General features: G+C 37.1%; 1 protein-coding gene across 1 annotated transcript in view; it reads left to right on the top strand.

Moving 5' to 3' along the window:
- Positions 1-21,474, top strand: part of TRPA1 (transient receptor potential cation channel subfamily A member 1) — a 41,831-nt gene extending 20,357 nt beyond the window's left edge. Inside the window, exons 13-27 of the mRNA XM_086609398.1 lie at positions 1,224-1,338; positions 3,909-4,075; positions 5,182-5,275; positions 5,911-5,970; positions 8,173-8,268; positions 9,102-9,172; positions 9,645-9,792; positions 12,555-12,644; positions 12,857-13,026; positions 15,014-15,143; positions 15,267-15,449; positions 16,553-16,621; positions 18,579-18,689; positions 19,215-19,312; positions 21,243-21,474. Coding sequence (XP_086465524.1) covers positions 1,224-1,338; positions 3,909-4,075; positions 5,182-5,275; positions 5,911-5,970; positions 8,173-8,268; positions 9,102-9,172; positions 9,645-9,792; positions 12,555-12,644; positions 12,857-13,026; positions 15,014-15,143; positions 15,267-15,449; positions 16,553-16,621; positions 18,579-18,689; positions 19,215-19,312; positions 21,243-21,474 — 1,834 coding nt within the window. The remainder of the gene's footprint in view (positions 1-1,223; positions 1,339-3,908; positions 4,076-5,181; positions 5,276-5,910; positions 5,971-8,172; positions 8,269-9,101; positions 9,173-9,644; positions 9,793-12,554; positions 12,645-12,856; positions 13,027-15,013; positions 15,144-15,266; positions 15,450-16,552; positions 16,622-18,578; positions 18,690-19,214; positions 19,313-21,242) is intronic.
- Positions 21,475-22,464: the final 990 nt, after the last annotated feature.

Below are 22,464 nucleotides of genomic sequence, written 5' to 3'. Positions count from 1 at the left end.
AAGATATTTAATACATTAATATATACAAATATAAGTGTACAATATAAAAGCATATTTATAAAATATTTGTAAAACTAAGCCTATTATGCTTTGCTTCAGCCTGACACGTAGAATCATGGCTAGCTGTAAAGCAAGGCTTCTAATGCTGGGGAAACTGAAGTTTCTCTAAATGCAACTAAGAGAAGAATATTGAACCTTTTGATGGAAAAAATATTGTTTTGAAAATATTACAATCATGTCAGCTTCACTTACAGGCTTAAGTAGGGGTTCTTAGATGCGGTGGTTGGCAGGCGTTTCACTCTTAAGTCCTGATTTCAGGTCAAAGATCCTCAGATCTTTGCAGCTCTGCAAAAGCTTCCAGGCTCACACCTGTAAAGCCAGAAGCCACAGCTACCAAAAGTTTAGAGTTCTGTTTCCAAGGTACAGTCTAGAGCTTTACCTTTTAAGTCCTGTGCTTCCAAGACCACTGCAGCTGCACTTTAGAGCCTAAGTATTCTGACGAGATCCTGTAGCAAACAGACCTGTCGTATGTTTGGTATTTGTGACTGTGGAGGACCCACTAAATGGACTACTGTCAAACCCTTTATTTCCAGTATCCTTAGCTGGACTAGTACACCTAGCAAGGATAGAGATGGTAATATACATTTTTGTATGTGTGCATGTATGTATATCTATGTGTACACAGGTATGTGTGTATGTATTTAGGCTTAATTTATACTTAAATCTGGCATTTTTTAGAGAAATGTCCTGGTGGGTTGCATGTGATAAAAGGCTTCCTGAGTTTCATTATACTAAGATGAAGTGATACTAATAGGAACAGGTTTGTGTGCTTATAACGTTTTGTATATTCACTGTCTTTAAACGCAAAATTCCATAATATGGCCACGATCTATTCCACGTCTGTTGCCAAGTATTAATAACAGAATATTGCAAGCATTTGTGTCATTTTCAAGAGACATATAAGAAAATGGGCGCAAACTAGATATGTACAGAAATAGAGAAGAAAAGAAAGAGGGAGACCCAAATACTGTTCCTGAGTTGAACCTTTTACTTCTGAATGATGCATTGATAATTACATAATAGTTGGCAGAAGGCATGGACATCTCCGCAGTAGTCATGCCAAAGAAAAGAGGTTTAAGTCAAAGGAGGAAACGTTTACATTTACTTTAAATTTATAATAGTTTTCCATTTATAATTACTAATTTTATACCACTACTTGTAAGTGATTATAAAGGCTGGACAGCCCTGCACCACGCTGCCTTCGGAGGATACACTCGCACAATGCAGATCATTTTGGATACTAATGTGAAGTGTACTGACAGAGTGGACGAAGAAGGGGTATGTGTTCACATAGCGTTATTTGTTTCTTGTCTGCTGTTACTTCTAGACCAAACATCAGTGGTATGCTATTAGTAGTTTTCCACTGTGCATTACATGTGTAATATTTCATTTCCTGTGGCAGATTTGAAGTATTTACATTTCAACACTGTTAAAGTTTATTGCTTAGATTAGTATATGACTGCTGAAATTGTTATCCAGTTCTTATAAGTGGGAGAAAAAAATGCAAATAGCCTAATAGAAAACATAAAATAACGATTATGTTAGACATATCCCTCTTGCCCCCTTTACAATGCAAAAGTATTTTAACAGTGTAGTACAAACATTGGTAATTTAAATTTAAAGAGCTTATACAGATTAAAAAATATCCACTATTTTTCATATCCAATATGAACCACCGCCCACTGTACTTGAAGAGCAGGTTCGAGAACATCTGAGGAACTTGAAGGTGCACAAGTCCATGGGACCTGATGAGATCCATCCGCGGGTCCTGAAGGAACTGGCGGATGAAGTTGCCAAGACACTGGCCATTGTATTTGAGAAGTCGTGGCGGTCTGGCGAGGTCCCCGATGACTGGAAGAGAGGGAACATAACCCCCATATTTAAAAAGGGGAACAAGGAGGACCCGGGCAACTACAGGCCGGTCAGCCTCACCTCTGTGCCTGGCAAGGTCATGGAGCAGATTCTCCTGGGAACCATGCTAAGGCACATGGAGAGCAAGGAGGTGGTGGGTGACAGCCAACATGGCTTCACCAAAGGCAGATCGTGCCTGACCAACTTGGTGGCCTTTTATGATGGAGTGACAGCATCGGTGGACAAGGGTCGACCAATGGATATCATCTACCTGGACTTGTGCAAAGTTTTTGACACTGTCCCGCACGACATTCTTCTCTCTAAACTAGAGAGGCATGGGTTTGATGGATGGACCACTCGGTGGATAAGGAATTGGCTCAATGGCCGCACTCAGAGAGTAGTGGTCAACGGCTCGATGTCCAAGTGGAGACCGGTCACGAGTGGCGTCCCTCAGGGGTCCGTGTTGGGCTCGGCCCTCTTCAACATCTTTGTCGGTGACGTGGACAGTGGCATGGAGTGCACCCTCAGCAAGTTCGCCGATGACACCAAGCTGTGTGGTGCCGTCGACACGCTGGAAGGGAGGGATGCCATCCAGAGGGACCTCGACAGGCTTGAGAGGTGGGCCCGTGTCAACCTCATGAAGTTCAACCAGGCCAAATGCAAGGTCCTACATCTGGGTCGTGGCAATCCCAGGCACAAATACAGACTGGGTGGTGAATGGATCGAGAGCAGCCCTGAGGAGAAGGACTTGGGAGTACTGGTGGACGAGAAGCTCAATATGAGCCGGCAATGTGCTCTTGCGGCCCAGAAGGCCAACCGCGTCCTGGGCTGCATCAAGAGGAGTGTGGCCAGCAGGTCGGGAGAGGTGATTCTTCCCCTCTACTCTGCCCTCGTGAGACCTCACCTGGAGTACTGTGTCCAGTTCTGGAGCCCCCAACATAAGAAGGACATGGAGCAGTTGGAGAGGGTCCAGAGGAGGGCCACGAAGATGATAAGAGGGCTGGAGCACCTTTTCTATGAGGACAGGCTGAAAGAGTTGGGGCTGTTCAGCCTGGAGAAGAGGAGGCTCCGGGGTGACCTTATAGCGGTCTTCCAGTACCTCAAGGGGGCCTACAGGAAAGATGAGGAGAGGCTGTTCAGGAGGGCCTGTTATGATAGGACAAGGGGTAATGGTTTTAAAATAGAGGGAGGTAGATTCGGATTGGATATTAGGAAAAAATTTTTTACCATGAGAGTTGTAGAACACTGGAAGAGTGATCTCTATTCCCTGAGTTGGAGACCTCTTGTATGAACTTGCCTAACAGTTCACCATCAGAAAACATAAGGTGGTCATTTTAAAGAACTATTCAGTTTCCACCACAGACCGTGTTGCTAATTTCTCCGAGAACTGACATTAAAAACATTTAGAATTATTACATTAGTAACAAATCTTGCGTAGAATGCTTCATTCTTCATTTCGCTCAGGAAAATCTGAGTGAGTTGGGAAGGCTTTCAAAAGTCAGTTTCAGAGTGACTCGATTCCTAAATCATTCATCGCCTTACTTCAATGAAAATACCAAAGAAAAAAAAGTGCTCTTCATAAAACCGTGCCTGCAGGTTTTCTTGCAGATTTGTTCGTATGAGCACATCCGGGTATGATTTCATGCTTCTCTTTCTGCTTATCAAATGCAGGTGTAGATACCATCATTTTTACCTACTTCTGACTTGCAGTTTGTTATTTAAAAAACTAAAAGCTATTAATGAATTGACCTTTCTTACCTATAGATGAGTTTCATCTTCAGGTTTAGCACTACTGTAGCTGTAGACGTAAAGAGCTTGTCTATAATCTGTATCAGAATCTCTGTGACAATATTCTACTTTTTAATATTGCTAGTAAAAGTACTCAGGACTTGCATTTGAGAATAGGTTGTGGCTTTTCAGTATGAGAAAGGACTGAAATATGTACTTTAAAAAAAAATATTATTATGGATGCATTACTGTACCACTTTTCTGCACAGAACACAGCTTTGCACCTGGCTGCAAGAGAAGGACATGCAAAAGCAGTAAGGTTACTTCTTGACTATGGTGCGAAAATCTTGTTCAACAAAGCAGTAGCTTCCTTTCTCCATGAAGCAATACACAATAGGAGAAAAGATGTAGTGTCCGCTGTCATTTTGCACAAAAGGTAAGGTATACAGAATATGGTTTTTGAATTCATTTTCCCTTGTGTTTTATTTTGTTTTGGTTTGGTTTTTTAACTAAGTTCTGAAAACCTGTAGTTTAATAAGTAAGACTGAGTACATAGTGTGAAATTCCAGAGACTATGTTGTGTTCTAGTGAGAGCAAATTAAAAATGGCATCATTGTAATGGACACCAGATATGTGGCATGCTGTTTTCTATATTACATTGAGTATTCAGATTCTGTTAAAAAAAAAACACATGTAGAAGCCATTAGAAATAAGCAATCCTTCCCATGTTTTTCCTCTTCTTCCTTACATAATTTTGGTCTTTCACTTAATGCTTCAATATCTACAGATTTTTAATCAAACTGTGAGTTCAACCCACTAATCAAGATACCATTCAAGAGATTTAATTTTAAATTATTGTTTTGAATGTTGCAAATATTTAAAAATGTGGCAGTTCAACTGCAGTTTGGAATATTTTATATTGCAATATAGCGAAGCCCCACTTCAGGAATAAATGATCATTTACCTAATGATTACGTCTCTTGGTAAGAGTTATAGGAATACTGCCAGTATTGTACTGTATTTATTGTTACTCACCTAATCTTGTAACCCAAGATTCCAACTTCTGTTCAAGTTTCATATTTTTTAGATTGACTTAGCATAGTTGAAACATTTCTGTTTAATTGATAGCAGAATTAAACATGAATCATTCTTAGGGAAGCATCCAGAATGTTACTCAATTACTCCCCAAAAAGCCGATTTTCCAATTGATCATAGAATCATAGAATGGTTAGGGTTGGAAGGGACCTTAAAGATCATCTAGTTCCAACCCCCCTGCCATGGCCAGGGAAACCCTCCACTACAGCAGGTTGCCCAAAGCCTCATCCAACCCGGCCGTGAACACTTCCAGGGATGGGGCATCCACAACTTCTCTGGGCAACCTGTTCCACTGCCTCACCACTCTCAGATGTGATGGTATGTAAACTTGTTAAATATTGCGATTTGCAAGATAATATCTTAAATAAAACTTAAATAATGTAAAAGTAATTAATTTAAAAGAGAAACAACTAATTCCATTTCCGTTATGTCAACTCATTTTTGCAGATGGGAGGAAGCTGTTGTGACATTCTCTCACTATTCTAGTGCCAATAAGTGTCCTTTGCTGGAAATGGTTGAGTATCTTCCTGATTCATTTAAAGTAAGTTTTCTGCATATATTAAAGAAATGACTGCACAAAAAAACCCTTAGCTACATTGAATCACTTGCCATGGTTTTTCTAATTCTGTCTTCACTAACACGTATTATTATAAAATAGAAACAGTATAAATTCACAAACTGGTTTAATAGTCTTTTAATGGTAGTATCAGTTTGACTAATTTAATTTCTTTAATATTAGAAAAAGTTCTTTGCTTCCTGAGGTCAATGGGAGTATAAAAGTAGTATCGAAAGGAATATAAAAGTGATGAAAGTCAGAAGAGAATTGGCTTCAAAACTGCTTGAGATATTTTCACCTTCTGAGCTAACTTAAATGATGTTACAGAAATGCTTTTTACTAAAATAACAAGTGACTTAGTATATATATATTCATAAACACTTCACATTCTGTACTTGTAAACTAGCATGTAGCCTTGTAAAGTGCGTAGTTTCATTTTAACTCCTACATGTACACTTGGGAGTTTTATGTCTTCGAAACACACACCATAAAATCTGACTTCATCATCACTTCCATTGGTTGACTGTTGTATTTGAAGGTAATTTTCTTCAGGTACAAACATTGTATTCTTTATGATGAATGTTTTCTATATCACCTTCACTTTTCTGTTTATTTCAAAGCTCGTTTTGGACAACTGCATCATTGAGTCTTCAGAGGAAAAGACAAGTCGAGACTTCTATGTAAGTGGATGAAAAAGTTCATGAACACAGTACGTTTTAGAGTTTTAGGAAGGAATATGTCCCAATGTGTCTGCCAATATATTAACAGCGGTACATTATTTGGATAATAATAAAGTTAGAAAATCATCAGCTTGGCCTCTAGCTATGAATACTGGACTAAATTCTAATCATAGATAGAATCATAGAGAGGGTCCAGGGGAGGGCCATGAAGATGATCCGAGGGCTGGAGGACCTCTCCTATGAAGACAGGCTGAGGGAGTTGGGGTTGTTCAGCCTGAAGAAAAGGCTCCAGGGAGACATTCTAGCAGCCTTCCAGTACTTCAAGGGGACCTACAAGAAGGCTGGAGAGGTACTTTTTACAAGGGCATGTAGTGATAGGACAAGGGATAATGGCTTTAAACTGAAAGAGAGTAAATTTCAATTAGATAAAAGGAAGGAATTCTTCACCATGAGGGTGGTGAGGCTTTGGAACAGGTTGCCCAGAGAAGTTGTGGCTGCCCCATCCCTGGAGGTGTTCAAGGCCAGGTTGGATGAGGCTTTGAGCAACCTGGTGTAGTGGAGGGTTTCCCTGCCCATGGCAGGGAGGTTGGAACTAGATGATTCATAGATTCATAGATTCATAGATTTCTAGGTTGGAAAAGACCTTAGAGATCATCGAGTCCAACCATCCCTAATCCCCATTAAACCATATCCCCAAGTAGATCATCCACCCTAATCTTAAACACATCCAGGGATGGGGACTCAACCACCTCCCTGGGCAGCCTATTCCAGTGGCTGGCAACCCTTTCAGAGAAGAAATACTTCCTCACATCAAACCTGAATCTCCCCTGACTAAGCTTATACCCATTTCCTCTTGTTCTATCACCCAACACTAATGTAAAGAGCCCTTCCCCTAGCTTCCCACCATCTTTTCTCAAGTATTTGTAGGCTGTAATCAGGTCTCCCCTCAGCCTCCTCTTCTCCAGGCTAAACAGCCCCAACTCCCTCAGCCGCTCCTCATAAGTTTTATTTTCCAGCCCCTTGACCAGTTTAGTCGCCCTTCTTTGGACTCGCTCCAGGAGCTCAATATCTCTCTTAAAGCGAGGGGCCCAAAACTGGACACAATATTCCAGGTGCGGCCTCACCAGTGCTGAGTACAGGGGCAGGATCACTTCCCTGCTCCTGCTGGTCACACTATTCTTGATACACGCCAGTATCCCATTGGCCTTTTTGGCCACCTGGGCACACTGCTGGCTCATATCAAGCCGGTAGTTTGAGGTCCCTTCCAACCCAAACCATTCTGTGATTCTATGATTCTATAATACGTATACTTTAATGTATATATCAAATTCATATGGATGAGATACACTTGAGGATTAATATCAGATCTTAACAGAAAACACAGGCGACTGATCTTATTTTATCCTTTGGGCTGTAAACAGCTTTGAAGTTCAGTGTCTGTAGTCTTCATGCTGATGCATTTTAACAAGTATGACGTTAAACTTGAGCAATCTATAGACTTTATCTTTGTTGTGTTAATTCTTGCAATCAAGTTGGATGTCAGAGGTTATGGATATTTCAAAATAACAGTGATAGGAGACATAATATCCATTTATGCATATCAAAAGCATGCCTATCATAAGTAGTAAAATAATCATCAGTAATTCAGAGTCCAGTGTGTTTCTTTTTTGTAAATTCTTGTCCAAAATCTTAAGCAGTAGATTGCTTTCACAATGCTAAGGACATGTGAATGTTCTACAGTTTTGTTACCTTTGAAACCATGTTGAAAACCACCTGATCAATTATTACATTGGATTGTATCTACATCATTACCAGAAGACTTGCAAATTTTCTGCTACTGTACATTTTCTTAATACTGTGTTATCAAAGCCATCTAACTTTTAAATACAAGCTTTTCTTCAAAGTCAACATTAAAACAAATTACAGTTATGAGAATGACTTGTAATATTTTAAGAAGAAATGTGTACTTTTTATTTTACAATTCAAAATGGCTGTTTGTTTAATCATCTTACAGTCAGATGTGTATCTGGTGGCATGTGTTCACTGTCAGACTAACTAACAGTATACATCAGTGTTCTAATTACTTTGACACAATATGCCTTTTTTTCTCTAAAGGATAATCTTTTTAAATTAAGCACATTATCTCAGTCTTTGATTATCATTTTCATCATATGTAAATGCTGGTATATGTTTATTATTCAGATTGAATATAACTTCAGGTATCTTCAGTGTCCCCTGACACTTAAGAAACTAAAGGAGGGTGAAGACATTTTCTATGAACCACTTACCACTTTAAATGTAAGTTCTTTATGTTTCTCTGACATCATCCCTTGCTGTCTTGCTTTAGATAAAATCAAGAGGTTTGAATATTTCATGGTAATATTTCTTCTCCAAGTCCTTAACTCTTTGTAAAAAGTATATTGGAATGAAGTATGGGCCAAAGTTCTTGCAGTCTAAGTAATAAATAACATTTCTTTTAGGTTTAGATAAAAATTCATAGTTTATTTAAACAACTATGAATGTTTCAAGAGAACATGATCAAAGAAAACAGTGTTCTAGTCATTGTAGTGACCACTCACTGGAATGTAAGGCATTGAAAAACATTAAAAAATAGACTTTTTCATATTCTAATTGCAAAATACTTTCTGTGCCTGAAACAAATTTTACTGTTCTTTCACATTGCCAGAATGTGAACAGTCTGTTCTTTCATTCTTTGTCAGACGTTTACAGAACAAACTTTTTGGCTTAATTTGATTACTTTTTGGGCTTCCTGTTGACGATTAGACTTGGTATGCTCTCTAATAATAAATAAATATTTTCTCATTAAATATAACTAGAAAATCTTGGTCATCTCAGAGGTATAGTTGGCAATAGTCCGTACAGTTCTTTAAAGCTTGAAACAGACTAATAGAGCAGCAGGAGAGAAGATGGATGCCTCAGTAGGCAGAGAAGGCAAGAGAGTAATAGCTTTGGGCCAGAGTGCATAAACAAAAGAACTCTGCAATATCTTACAGACATTTTGCTTTTTGTTAGGCTAATATTCAAGTAAAGAAGGTGGCCTAGCCAGTTTTGTGAGCGTTTCTTTTAGCTGGATGAGATAGGGTTGATCCTTCTGCTTTCTTGTTTTGTAGGCCATGGTACGCCACAATCGCATGGAGCTACTCAGTCATCCCGTGTGTAAAGAATATTTGCTTATGAAATGGTAGGTGTATTTTAATGCACGTGAAATATAATATTGCATGTCAGGATGAAGGCTGCTGTACCTGAGAGTTGCTTGCCAAGATGTACGTATTTATAGTATTGACTGAAGCAAATGTCTTTTCCATATAGCCTCTCAAAAGCGTATTTAGAATATGCAGATGATTATCATACAAAATGTAGCTTAGCATTTAGTGATGATTCTTAGATATTTACAGCAAAAACAACCACTATCTTGTTTCCTCTTTATTGCAAACATATATAGTAGGATTGTCGAATTGAAAAGAAAAGGAACAGTATTTCAGAATGGCGAATACACTTTTGTTCACGTAAAGCTTGAGGAGCACGTTCATCACAAAAGGACATTTTAAGAAATGTTTATTTCCTCATCTTGAAAACATTGTTGGCTGTTACACTTGAATGCATGTTGTTCTAAAGTTGTAAAGTGTTGTAACTTCAACTTTCTTATTTTCAAGGATGGCCTATGGATTTCGAGCACATCTGATGAATTTAGGCATATATTCCCTTGGTCTCATCCCACTGACTCTTCTGGTCACTCACATACAGCCTGGAAGATCTTTAAATGGAACAGAGATCTATGAAGCGAGACCATTAGAATATGAGGTACTGAGTTTTCTTACTAGTTACGATATATTTAGGATTTTTATAGCAAAAAGGTATGATTATTTAAATAATTTCTGGCATTATTTATGGTTTAGCAACTCTAAGGAATAGAATTGAAGTGTGTATTTTTAAACATTCAGCAGCAACTTCTGTAGATAATTTTCAGTTCTCATTTCTTATTTTTAATCTTTTCTGAAATTTTACATCTGGTACATGGTTACTTCAGTTTCTTCCCTGAGGTGAATATTTTTTTAAGGTTTAAGAAAAAATATTAATGTGTATTTACTTATGAAAAGACAGAAAACAGTGGATTCTCTAGCTTTCTATGTCCTTTTAATTTTCAACCAAAATAACTGGATGTTGTACATTTAAAATTTGACATAGACAGAATAGTCAATAACAAAGTGCTTTGGAGTATTCAGATACATCTTTCTTTGCCCATATTATGTATTCATTTCCCTTGCAAGCCCAGTATTTCTTCACTAGAATCATAAACTATGAAGCTAAGACAGAACAATTTTTGCCAGTCTATATAGGTACCTCACGTACAACAGTAGTGAAAAACGTAACAGCAGAATTCAGCCATATATGAATGGAAAACTACGTGAAAGGTTTTCAAGTGTATTGGATGTTTCCTATAATCCCTATTAATAAACTTATAAAAGAAACTTGGAAAAAATTGTGTTGTGCTAAAATGTGAATGAAATACCCTCATTTTGGAATTATGATATCTCAAAATGAAAAGCTTGATTAGGTAGCAAAGTACATATGCATCATATTGACTTTTGAATACTTGTCCCTCAGTCACAGCTGTGATAGGGTGGGGCTACACGAGTAACTTATGAATACTGATCTCATTCATGATAAACGTTAGATGGAAATGATACTTTAGTTTGGGCCTTGAGGAAAGCAAGCAAGGATCCTGTCTCAGAATAAGCCTGTCTTCTATAGATACTTAGGGGTTGTTAAGAGACAAAGCTCAAACTTTTTTTCAGAAGCTGGAACTGGAATAATTAGGACACTATAGCGAACCAAAGAAATTAGGCTTGCCAGGTCCATCACTGCAGGAGAATGATGCTTTAGAAAAGACACATTGGTGCGACTGCTTGATGTCCTTTTTTGAAGTGTTTCCTTCCTGCATTTAAAACTAAGCAGTATTCTGTCTTTTACGAAGGCTGTGTTGACCTAAGCTGAACATTGTACAAGACTTTCAGAGAAAAAAATGCAAGTTCTGCTGTTTATTGAGCCTGTGAGTACAACTCATACATAGTGTTACACTCCTGTGTCCATGCGAAGTGCTGGAGAGTCACACAGCTCTGTCTCCACAACACGAAGTCATATATTCTGAGAAAAGACACCTGTGTCATTAGCCCTGAAACAGTAACATAGTAGTGTTAATGGAGACAACTTCTTGGTGTGTGATGAACTTTTCAAATGATCCATTTCAAATAAGTGATTTTGTCACTAACCCCAAGGATTTTGTCAAGAAAAAAAAAAAAGGCATGAAAATATTTTACAGTTCTTTTGGGAGAGAAAAGACATAAAACTGAAATGGGAACTCAAAAAGAATATGCTGGTAGAAATATGAAATAAAATAAACTCAAGAGATATAAAAGGTTCATGAGAATCCTGAGATATGAAAAAGTCTGGAGAATCACATGCCCAGCCCAGTATCTGCAGGATTCTCAAAGATTCAGAAGCCGGAAGAACTAGCAGAATTGGAAGAATTCATGCTCCACTAACTCACTCACTCTTCCTGGTGGAAGTAAGGAGAATGACAGGAGCTGCATACAGCAGACAGAGGAATGACTCAGACTGACCCAGGTCCTTGAATTATCAGAGACTGGCTGGAAGAAGCATAGTTTGAAGAGGGAGTCCTGTCCTTCAATGAGGAATGATGCCAGCTGGTGGAGAAGCAGTGCACTGAACAGGAGCGGTGAAGGTGCTGCCTGCGAGTCTAGAGCAACAGCAGTGTACATGAAACGTCATGCACTGGAAGAGAAAGTGTCCTAATCACCCAGCAATGGAATGGAGTGGGGAATGCTATCTCTGTAGGGGGCATAGCTTTACAGAACGCGGTGCTATACTCTTAACATGGGTTAAAGAGGGACATCACGATGGGGCAGATGCTGATGTGTGTTGCAGCACCACGGAAGAGTGCGTGCCATGAATTTGTGGTCTGACTATGAGTTAACAAACCCCTCAGGTGGGAAACTAGCTCTACAAGCTGAAAGATGAAATTCACTATTGTTACCTAAGCCAATAGAAGGCTTTTTGACAACAAAATTGTCTTTGCTTATACTGGTTGTAAAGGGAGACACCAAAAAGGGAGCTGCCACATAAGGATGCGCGGACTTCCAGTTTCTCCAAAGACTTCTATTGCCGTTCTGGATACCGCAATATGATAGTGAAGTTATAGGCAACACAGTTTGTCTTTATGTTCATTCAGTGGCAAAACATAGTGAAAATGGGGCATAAGTGCTGCAATTTAGGTTCTCAAACTTGAATAGTAGTAATAAGGAAGCTGCACAGCAACTATTTATCATGGGAATGCTCAAACTTTCATACTTGGAATCACAATATGCGTGACATGGATTTCACAATAAATATTAGTAAAACAGAGTTTAGATAGTAATAAGTTTATCTGAAGCAAGCTAACAGTTTCTTATCGTGGCAGTATAATGTATATGTAGGAGATAGTGCTGAAATAAACGTTCATTTAATAATTTCTAATTTGTTTTGTGCTCTGATTTTTGTTTCAGAATTCATACTTCACAAGGGTGTGTATGTGTTTAGTTTTAATTATGAGTTTACTGGGAATCTGCAAAGAAATATTTCAGCTCATTCAGCAGGTAAATACACAGAAAAATAACATTAATCAGACATGCTGACATAGTAGTTTGTGTGATATTGAAATAAATCTGATTTTTTTCCTAATTAAAGGGGAAATACCAATTTGTATGAGATTAAACATGAGAAGAGGATTTAAATAAATAGTGTATTGAATTCAGTCCTTTAATTATGCATGACTTGTAAATATGTATCTGTCTCTCTTAAATCCTAGAAATTGAAATATTTGTTGGATTACTCCAATCTACTGGACTGGACAATTTATACTACAAGCATAATTTTTGTGTCTTCTTTATTTATTAATACACCAGCTCATTTGCAGTGGGAATGTGGAGCAATTGCTGTATACTTGTCTTGGATGAACTTCTTGCTTTACCTTCAAAGGTAAAAGTTGCTTACATAATTACTTTACAATAAAATACTTTCAATATTTTCAGATGTGTTGCATATACTAAACCGTGACTGATCAAGTGTGATAGCCATATTTATTTATTTTTTTTCCAAGCTATACAAATTTCCAGATTAAGACCATAGGAATTTTTTAACCTAATGAACTGTGAAGTAGTTTTCAGTGGTTTTTCATGTAGAGAATAACAGCATGTGTTATGGCAACTAAAGAAATAACATGATTTATTTGAATGTTAAGTAAGCAAAGCCACCACATGTCTTTTAAAAAATATGTTTCATTATACTGTATAGACTTTCACTTAAAAAAAAAAAAGGGATGTGAATGACAAGAGGCAAAGGGAAATCTGTTTTACTAAGTAATAGCTGGGAGAAGGTATATTCTTTTATCATTTTACAGATTAAATGGGACACCCCACTTTTCTACACCATAGTGTCCTGTAAAAGAACTATAATGGATGAAATGATTTCTTTAGTTGACATTAAGTCTGTTTATTACCATTAATAATCTTAATGCTGTCACTGGTACAATAGTGTCCAAGAGTTATGGACTGCAGGAGAGCTGAGTGGAGGGAAAAGTAGTGTGGGTGTAGTGCTTAAGACTAATAAATTAAGAATGTTTGTGCCTGATTAGCAAAAAAGTGGTGATTGGAGCTGTTTGGAAAATAAGGATGACAGTAAGTGATAACACTGCATGTCTGCTCTTCTGATTCTTATTGTATATATACACTGATCGCCCACCATGAGGTCTGACAGACAGACAAACATGGCATTTGCTGATTAATTTGAGGATAATTTTACTGTAGTTGAGATGTTTAAGGGCAAGCTTTGTAAACAGAGTTAATGTCATAAAGAGAGACTATCTTTATGATACTGCATCTGCTGGCAAGCCTTGTCCTGTGTGCGTCTGACCTTAGATGACTAATCCATGGGCGTGTCCTCTCTCCTCTGCTGTGTGCTGTAGGTCAAGTGGGAGTTGAACTTCAACAATAAAAAGTAAATTCATGATTGCCCAACCTTCCTTCTTCTGCTAGATGAAATGCTTCCCTAGCTTGAAGATTTTTCATTTGTATAGCACTAGGACTCTACACGTCATTTTTCTAACTAATGTAGGCTGTCTCTTCTCAAAGCAACCTGTAGCTCCATTGACTTCAATGGAGTTTTGCCTAATGAAAGCCTAAGAAGTAGGAGGAGAAGAGGTTTACTTTACTTCCAGCTTGATTTTTTCAGCTTTGCACATAATATTTCAGGGGGAAAATCCCGTGGAGGGATTTTCTCAGTTGTTACTGTTGTAGTGTGAAATAATCAGCTGGTCCCTGAATCTGGCAGAGGACATAAATTCCCAAATTCAGGTTTGAGGGAAAAAGTAGCTTAATCTGCTTTATGGCAACTCGTGTTCTGAGATCTGATTTTTGTGTAAGCCAAGAATGACAGAGGCTTGCCAGATGACAGACTGCTGTTGGAAACACAGGTGTCTTTGTATTGTGCTACTCTTCTTCCTGAGCAATGTGTTTCTTTTTGTTTGCTTGTTTTCCATACTTTGTTGTGTCATAAAAAGAAAAATCCTTTTAAATCAGGCATATGGCTGCTAGATGGATCATGTTGCCAGTTGTCCTTTGTTCTGGTTGCCAATATGCTTTAAAAAGCAGCAAAAAAGAAAGGGATAATTTGTTACTGTTATTATTCAGAGTGCAACAGTTGTGCAATATTGTACTGTCTGTGGCTATGGAGAAAGTGAAAGTTATCCATGAAAAATAATATCCTGAAGAAGTACTGCTGTAGTGCATTAAAATATAAGATTATTTAGTAGTTTAGGCTTGGCGTAAATAAGATCATTTGCATGAGGCAAAATACCTCTTTTTGCACATGAAAACCAGGATTACCTGTTGCCTTACATAAATAACTGTGAGGGATTTTAACTTCAGTACTTAATTTTGCATATCTTTTCTCTTTACTTATTGCCTAGATTTGAAAATTATGGAATCTATGTTGTCATGTTCTGGGAAATTTTGAGGACTTTGATTCGGATTGCTGTCGTTTTCTTTTTCCTGATATTGGCCTTTGGACTGAGTTTCTTTGTCCTTTTGGGTTCACAGGTTAGTTGAATGGCATAGTTAATTTTTTATCAAAAATATTATTTTTGACTAAGGACAAGAGATTACTTAGAAACGTCATCAGTTCAGGTTTTTTCTTGATTTTGATATTTCTTATTTTTGCAGCAAACATATAGCACACCTCTGCTTTCAGTAATGAAGACATTTGCAATGATGCTGGGAGACATTAATTACCATGATGCGTTCCTTGATCCATTACTAAGCAATGAATTGCCATATCCATTCCTGAGTTACACAGTTCTCATTATATTTACCTTGCTTATTCCAATCCTTCTTATGAACTTGCTAGTAAGTACACTGCTTATTAATGTACAAAAGTGGTTAAGCACAGGTTTATACACAGTTTTAATGTATAGAGTTACTTTAGTGCAGATTCATGACATTCATTCATTATTTAAGAAATTGATGCCCCACCCCTGGAAGTGTTCAAGGCCAGGTTGGATGAGGCTTTGGGCACCCTGGTGTAGTGGAGGGTTTCCCTGCCCATGGCAGGGGGGTTGGAACTAGATGATCTTTAAGGTCCCTTCCAACCCAAACCATTCTATGATTCTATGTTTTCTGGACTCGTTTTCCCTCCAACTTACTGTTCTGAGTATTTTCTTACAGTTAACTCTTGCAGGATTCTCTTGTATACCTTTAGGTAGTGACTGTGGTGGAATTTGAATTGCAATGTATTATTATGAGGTCTTGATAAAATTGGGGAACAATGATTTTAAGAAGTAATTTAATAAACATATGCCTTCTAGAGTAGATATAGGCTTAATTGTTCAGCCCCTCACTGTATCATAACCTAGCGCTAACAATGTTTTTTTTTAATAAAAGCCAAAACCTCGTTCTTCATTGCACGCAAAACAGTAGTCCTCAGTAGTGTTGAAACTAACTAATTAGCCCAACCTGAACAAAAAGAATCAGAAACCTGGTAATGGAGAAAGGGGGAAAATATGTAATACATAATCTTCAGCCATGTTCCATTGAACATCAATTTTTTTTTTAGGAAATCAGGTTTTTATATGAGCTGAGCAATAAAAATCAAATACTTCAGGTTCTTAAAAGTTATTTATTACTGCCATTATCTTATTCAATCAAGAGGTCAACAATTTTTTTAACATAGCAGTAATGAAGAATCAAAAAGAAGGGATGTCATACTTGACAAATCTTTGAAGTAGCTCTTCAGTGCCTTGCTGTTAGACAAATAGGTGGCATTAAAAAAGCTTCTTACGTTTCTTGATCTGGATTTACCAAATCTACACAAAAGAGATGTGTTTCCAAATTCAAGTGAAACAAAATAAATTTAACTTTAAAGTCATTTTGGATTTAAATGAGAATAAGAAATACAATTGAAATCAGAGACTATGAAAAATAGATATTGAAATTTTTCCTGGTATTTTTAGATTGGTTTGGCTGTTGGGGACATAGCTGAAGTACAAAAATATGCTGCACTCAAACGGATTGCAATGCAGGTAAGTAGCATACCATAGAAGCACCTACTGTAGGAAGTAGATATCATCGTTAAAACACCATTTAGATAATTAGCTGATTTATGATCAGCATCCTTAACTAACATCTTTAGCATCTCTGTGAAGCAAATTGGTTAATATGGACATCCTATTCTGAATCTCATTCCGGTTATGTGAGTCATTGTCAAGGAAGTGTATAAGCAAATGCATTTTTAAGGAACTTTTGAACAGTCAGCTCAATGAATTCTGAGTTATTGCAACAAGAGAATCTCATAATCAGTAAATGCAGTGTTTGAAATTGGAGAGTTGCCTTTTAAGGAAAAATTTGATGCAGTGGAAAGAAGGCTAAGGTGCACAGAAATCAAAACGACACTGGATTCATTGCAGTATACTGAAGGCTCATGCTGGTCTGTTTATTGAGGAGATACTACGCAATACCAGATGTGACTAAGGAACTTGGGGTCATATTTCTAAATGTTTTTAGATACCTTAAGATGTATAAATACATCTAACAGAATTTCTGTTGAAATCAGAGGAGTTTAGTAACCTATACGCTTTTGAAAACTGTGTGCACCTTAGATATTTTCAAATTATCTTTTGCAATTGTAAGCCTTAATTGCCTTAAGGCTTACATACTGGGACTAGGGCAATACCACAACTTCGTAAAATTTTCATTTCAAGAAATGATGAATTTGGCATACAGTTTCCAAAATCTTTCCTTTGTGAACTGTATATCAAGTTTGACTTTTACAAGTGGAAATACACAAGTATACACCTGTCAAATAAAGAATAAAGATCACTTCTCACTAACATTCTTGGAAGCTGTCTGTCCACATGCTTCATTCAAGTTCTGCTTAAAGTCCGTGAAAGGAACTGACCATTCATAAAATGGATGCAAGGAGTGGCATTGCCTACATTCCCTGCTGGCTCTGCTTTTTCTAAAATGTTTCAGAGCCTTAACTGATGGTTAAGCATAAAGGAGAGAGGTGTGTGCAGACAAAATACTCAAGAACAAGAACAGATCAGGAATAACTTCTGGTAGCCATGTAACTTTAAATTGTGTGCTGTACTGGATTAGTTCAAATGTGTTTGAAGAAGTGTCTTTTAGAGTAACATTTCCTCCCAAGACATACCTCTTTTGCTAGAGAAACAAATGACTAAAGCAGAGGCATAAGGGCAGTTCAGGTAGCAGTTAATGCTTTTCACCCATGTAGGTATTTCTTTGCCAACAGAATGCTCAGGAAGGATGGTGTCTTGCAACTTCAGGCAGTGCTACGAAGTCTCTATTAAGCCTATAACCTTCCCTGTGTTTGAAGGATTATGGTTGTCTTCAATAGGCTTATACTGTATATCCTGTTCTTTTAGATACATATGCTCAGTATTTGTGTAGCAATTCGAGAGTAACTGGAAAGGTATCATCACCTGAACATACTGGTTTCCAACCAAGGGAAAACTTTTCTTACAGGCATTCCACTGGCATCTTAGTCTATACAGACTCAGACATAATCTAGTAAAAGGATATAACGCAATTAAGAAGAGAGTGAACACTCTCTTTTCTCATTATTATTTGGTCTTAAAACCTATGGCTATGATAGCTATTCTGTCTTTTGAGTGTTTCTGCCCTGTAATTCTATACTGCAACCCACAGTGTACTAAGGAGTTATTTAAGCCATTACACAAGAACTAACTCAGGTTTGGAACCATTTTAGTTGTAAGAGCGCATGTCTATGTGGAATAATTAATTCTGCTAAGATACTCAATATTGCTATGACCAAATGGTTTTAGTGTGTGGGCTGGACTGTTCAAATATTATACCATTTGTTTGCAGCATAGATATCCTCTGAGATGTGACATCTAGTAATGGTGGTTTGAATTTAATGGCATGATGGTTATTTTCACATGATAATGTGTCTTTGGCTTAAGAGAATATATCTTACTCTAAATGCAAAACTATGTTTAGGTTAATCTTCACACCAATTTGGAGAAGAAGCTACCAATTTGGTTCTTAAGTCGGGTGGACCAGGAATCAATCACTGTATATCCCAACAGGCCGAGATACTGTGGATTTATGGTAAGATGGTGAATCTTATACTAAAGAATTCTTACTAAAATGCGATACGATTGACTGACTTTGTACACAGATTGTTAGGAACATTGCATTAATAAAACTCAGTCGTTAACTGACATCAGTGGAATCGCGAGTAGACCTTGACTATCTTCAGTGAAAATGATAAATCAGTTTGTGTGCAGCCTGACTTATTCAGTTATAATTAGTGTTTGAATTCTCAGTGATCTGTGACTTTATTAGGCAAGATGAGCTACAACAGTTATTCAGACAGAAAACAGAATTACCCCCTTTTGGCATTTCTGCTTTTATTTGTTTTCTTCCCCCTTCAGCTGTTGTTGGTAGACTGAATTTTCTGATTAAGCACATTTTGCAAAACAAATGTTTAATATACCCAAAAAAGCTTTCATAACATAAACTCTTTTCAACTTTAACACTGTGTGGAAACTGTTACCATTCGCTTACTTGGGATTTTTAATCTGTTGTCAGATCATAGTATCTAATTTCAGTTTGCTTCCACGTTTTGCTTAGAGTGTGTTCCAGTATTGCTTTGGGTGTGAGGACTCTACCACAGATGCACAGAGCACTGATACAACATTGGAACTGGAAGTTCTGAAGCAGAAATACAGGTATTTGTAGTGTTATTTTATTGCTGTAAAAATAAGAAGAACCAATATTACAAATATATTCCTATTTAAAAACAGTGTTCTAAAGCTCCACAATGTACTTAAAAAGTAAAATTCAATGTATCTATTGTCCTTAGGTAAGCTCCCTCACCGTGGTAACTTAGTATTTTATGTTCTGTAATGTATTTACCTTCAAAATACTTGTGTGGTAGAGAAATATTTTCATCCCATGGCAGAGAAAGAAGACCAGCTTCTTTGCTCATTGAAGTAAACTGGAGTAATGCAAAAAATGTATTTTCGTGTTGGAATTACAGGTTTGTGTAAGGAGGATTTCAAGAATTGTTTTTAAACTCACAATTGATCTAATTCCAATTGGTTTGCAAATATGCACAGTCTGTAACTGACTTTCCACTAGTCTGATGGTAAATCTACTTCAGATTGTTTCCCCAAAAATGGATTGATGTCCTGGTCCTCCTTTGAATAAATCATGTTTCCCAAAGCCTTGGAAGAAATTCTCTGTGCTTATTTTTCTCACTCATCTTACCAATATATCCATAACAATGGTTTCAAAAAAGCCGTCTGTGAATCTACAGCTAAGTAAATCTATTCTTTCTCACTCTGTCTCACCGTCCCCTGCTCTTCTTTTTCTATTTTTTTCCTTTCTCCCCCCCATTTTTTTTAATCTACTAAGTTTTATCTCCATGCACAGATTCTGATTAAGTACGTTTTTTCATGAAGGACTCAGCAAGAGTTGAAGGGGTGAGAACACACAGATGTAGGCAAACCATGGAATTTAACAAGTCTCTCTTCAAATCTATACTACATCAATATATTAGGAACCAGCATAGAACATACTCTTTTTTTTTTTTCCTACAAAGAGGGAAGAAAACTATGATTTTAAAAAATTATAAAATTATTTGGAGTAGAATAACTTGTAGCCATTTCATTATGGAATGTTTTATTTACCCCTCCAAAAATACTGGCTGAAAACTTTGTTTTACTATGTTGCCAGTGTGTTTTTGTTGTCAGAGTTCAAAGCAGAGTTCAGTTCCTACTGCAGCTAGTTGCAATCAGTGCTGAGTGTATGTGTTTTTGGTTTTTGGTTTGAGGTGGGATTTTTTTGCTTTCTATTAATGTTAGCTAATTGCTTCACTATTTTAATTCATTCACGTACTTTGAAATGTATTTACTTTTTTGTAAAAAAAAAAAAAAAAAAAAGGACAACTACATCTAAAGAAGCCCCAAACTGTTCTTCACAGAGGACCTTTTCCATCACTATCTATATTTTATGCTGTAATTCTGTAAGTCTAGACATTCTGAAAAGTAAATTTTCCAAAACCCTGTTGGGTAGTTTTATGAAGACAGTTTCTAGACACGTTTTCAATTTCTTTCATTGTTTCTTAAAAGATAACAGATACTGTGTTCTGTGTGCATGATGCTAACTGACGTTGACTCTAATGGAACCAATTGCACTTTGGATAGCTCTTTAAAAGAGATCAGTGAGTGTCTCATCAGTATTTCTCATATACTGTTGAAGTAGTTGTGAAGTTCACTAAATGTGGATGCTTAATTGACATTGCAAATCTGACTCTTTTTTCTTGCCAGACTACTTCAGTCAATAGGAAAAACTTTTGATAGCACTGTTCAGAATTTTATTTGGGGAGTGAAGCTGCTCTTACCTTAAGTGTGGAGTAAGTTACATTCCTCAAGAACCAAGAATTTGTTCTTTAATCCTATTTCCTGAAACCTGGGGAAGTACCACAGCTTGAAAAATTAAATATACTCCAGATAATATTCCTTGTTAGCAGAAGAGTGAAGTTAAGGATTGCCAGGTCTTTTGCATCTCTAATTTTAACGACTAAAATGTCTTTTGAAAGCAAATGACAAAGCCTGCTGTATACACATTTTTTTCTTTTTTTTTTTTTTTTTTTAGGCTCAAAGATATATCAACACTGTTGGAAAAGCAACATGACCTCATTAAATTGATTCTACAAAAAATGGAGATAGTGTCAGAGGCGGAGGATGAAGACAGCAATGATTTATTTCAGCACAAGTTTAGGAAAAGGCAGTTAGAGCACAAGAATAGTAAATGGGATACAGTGTTAAAAGCTGTTAAAACAAATGTGCCTAACCAAAGCACAGAAAAGAACAATAGCTTCTTCTAGACATGGCTATGATATCATGCTCTATTATCATTTCATTTTACTTTGCGGTCACTTCTCGTAGTGTCTGTGTGTAATATTAATGTGATACATCATGTATTCGAGTATAAAATAAGGCCAGATCCAAAAAAAGGATACAGGTGCTCAAAACAGTATTTAAGAAGATTGAAGATGTCTGCATCCAAAACTGCGATCCTAAAAGTGGCTGGCTGATCTGCAAAGTGCCTAACTCCCCAGATGCCAACCTTGCTGTTCTGACAGTTCCCAAGGCTAGATCTGTTCTGGGATTTGGCACTAATACTCTTAGGTCTGTACTTAACTACATTATTTTCTGTTATGGATATTTTTAGAATTTCCAAATTTTTAGAAATTCAAACTCTGATCGTTTAGTATTTGGAAGTTTTGAGGGAGCCCATGGGCTTTCTGTAGCTTAAGGAAAAAGTAAGGAACTAACCTGACAGATTACTTTGGAAGCTTTGCTGAGTAAGGGCTGCAGGATCAGGCCCAAAATGTAAGAAATCAAAAGGCCACGAAAATGTAATGTGGGGGAAGGACTGTTTTCTTTTGTGGATAACTATATACAATTCTCAGAGGGGTTGTTTGCACTGGCATGCATATAGCAATGATAGAATGTCATGCTAAATACTAGTCACACCTTACTGTCCTTGTACTGCTCGTGTGGTTTTGGCCTTCCTGGTAACCTAAAAACTGACCCTGCTACTTCGATCGGCACTTTGGTTTTGTTATTTATTTACAGGATATTCAGTGTATTACGTAATATACAGTAATATATCGAATGTGGAAATAAACATGCATTAAACTGTGTTTAAGTACCTGAGTATATTTGTTTCAAAAACAGTGCTAATAAACTAATTATGACTGTATGTGATTATAGCTCTCTGTGGTCTGCTTTTGAATTCAGACGTTTTCTTTAAGAGCTTAGTGTACCTTAATTCTTCATGTGAAGAACAACTATGCTTCCTGTTTATTTCA

Source organism: Tauraco erythrolophus, chromosome 3 (genome assembly GCF_009769465.1).
Source record: "Tauraco erythrolophus isolate bTauEry1 chromosome 3, bTauEry1.pri, whole genome shotgun sequence".
Lineage (NCBI taxonomy): Eukaryota > Metazoa > Chordata > Aves > Musophagiformes > Musophagidae > Tauraco > Tauraco erythrolophus.
This window is presented reverse-complemented; position numbering and strand designations above follow the sequence as displayed.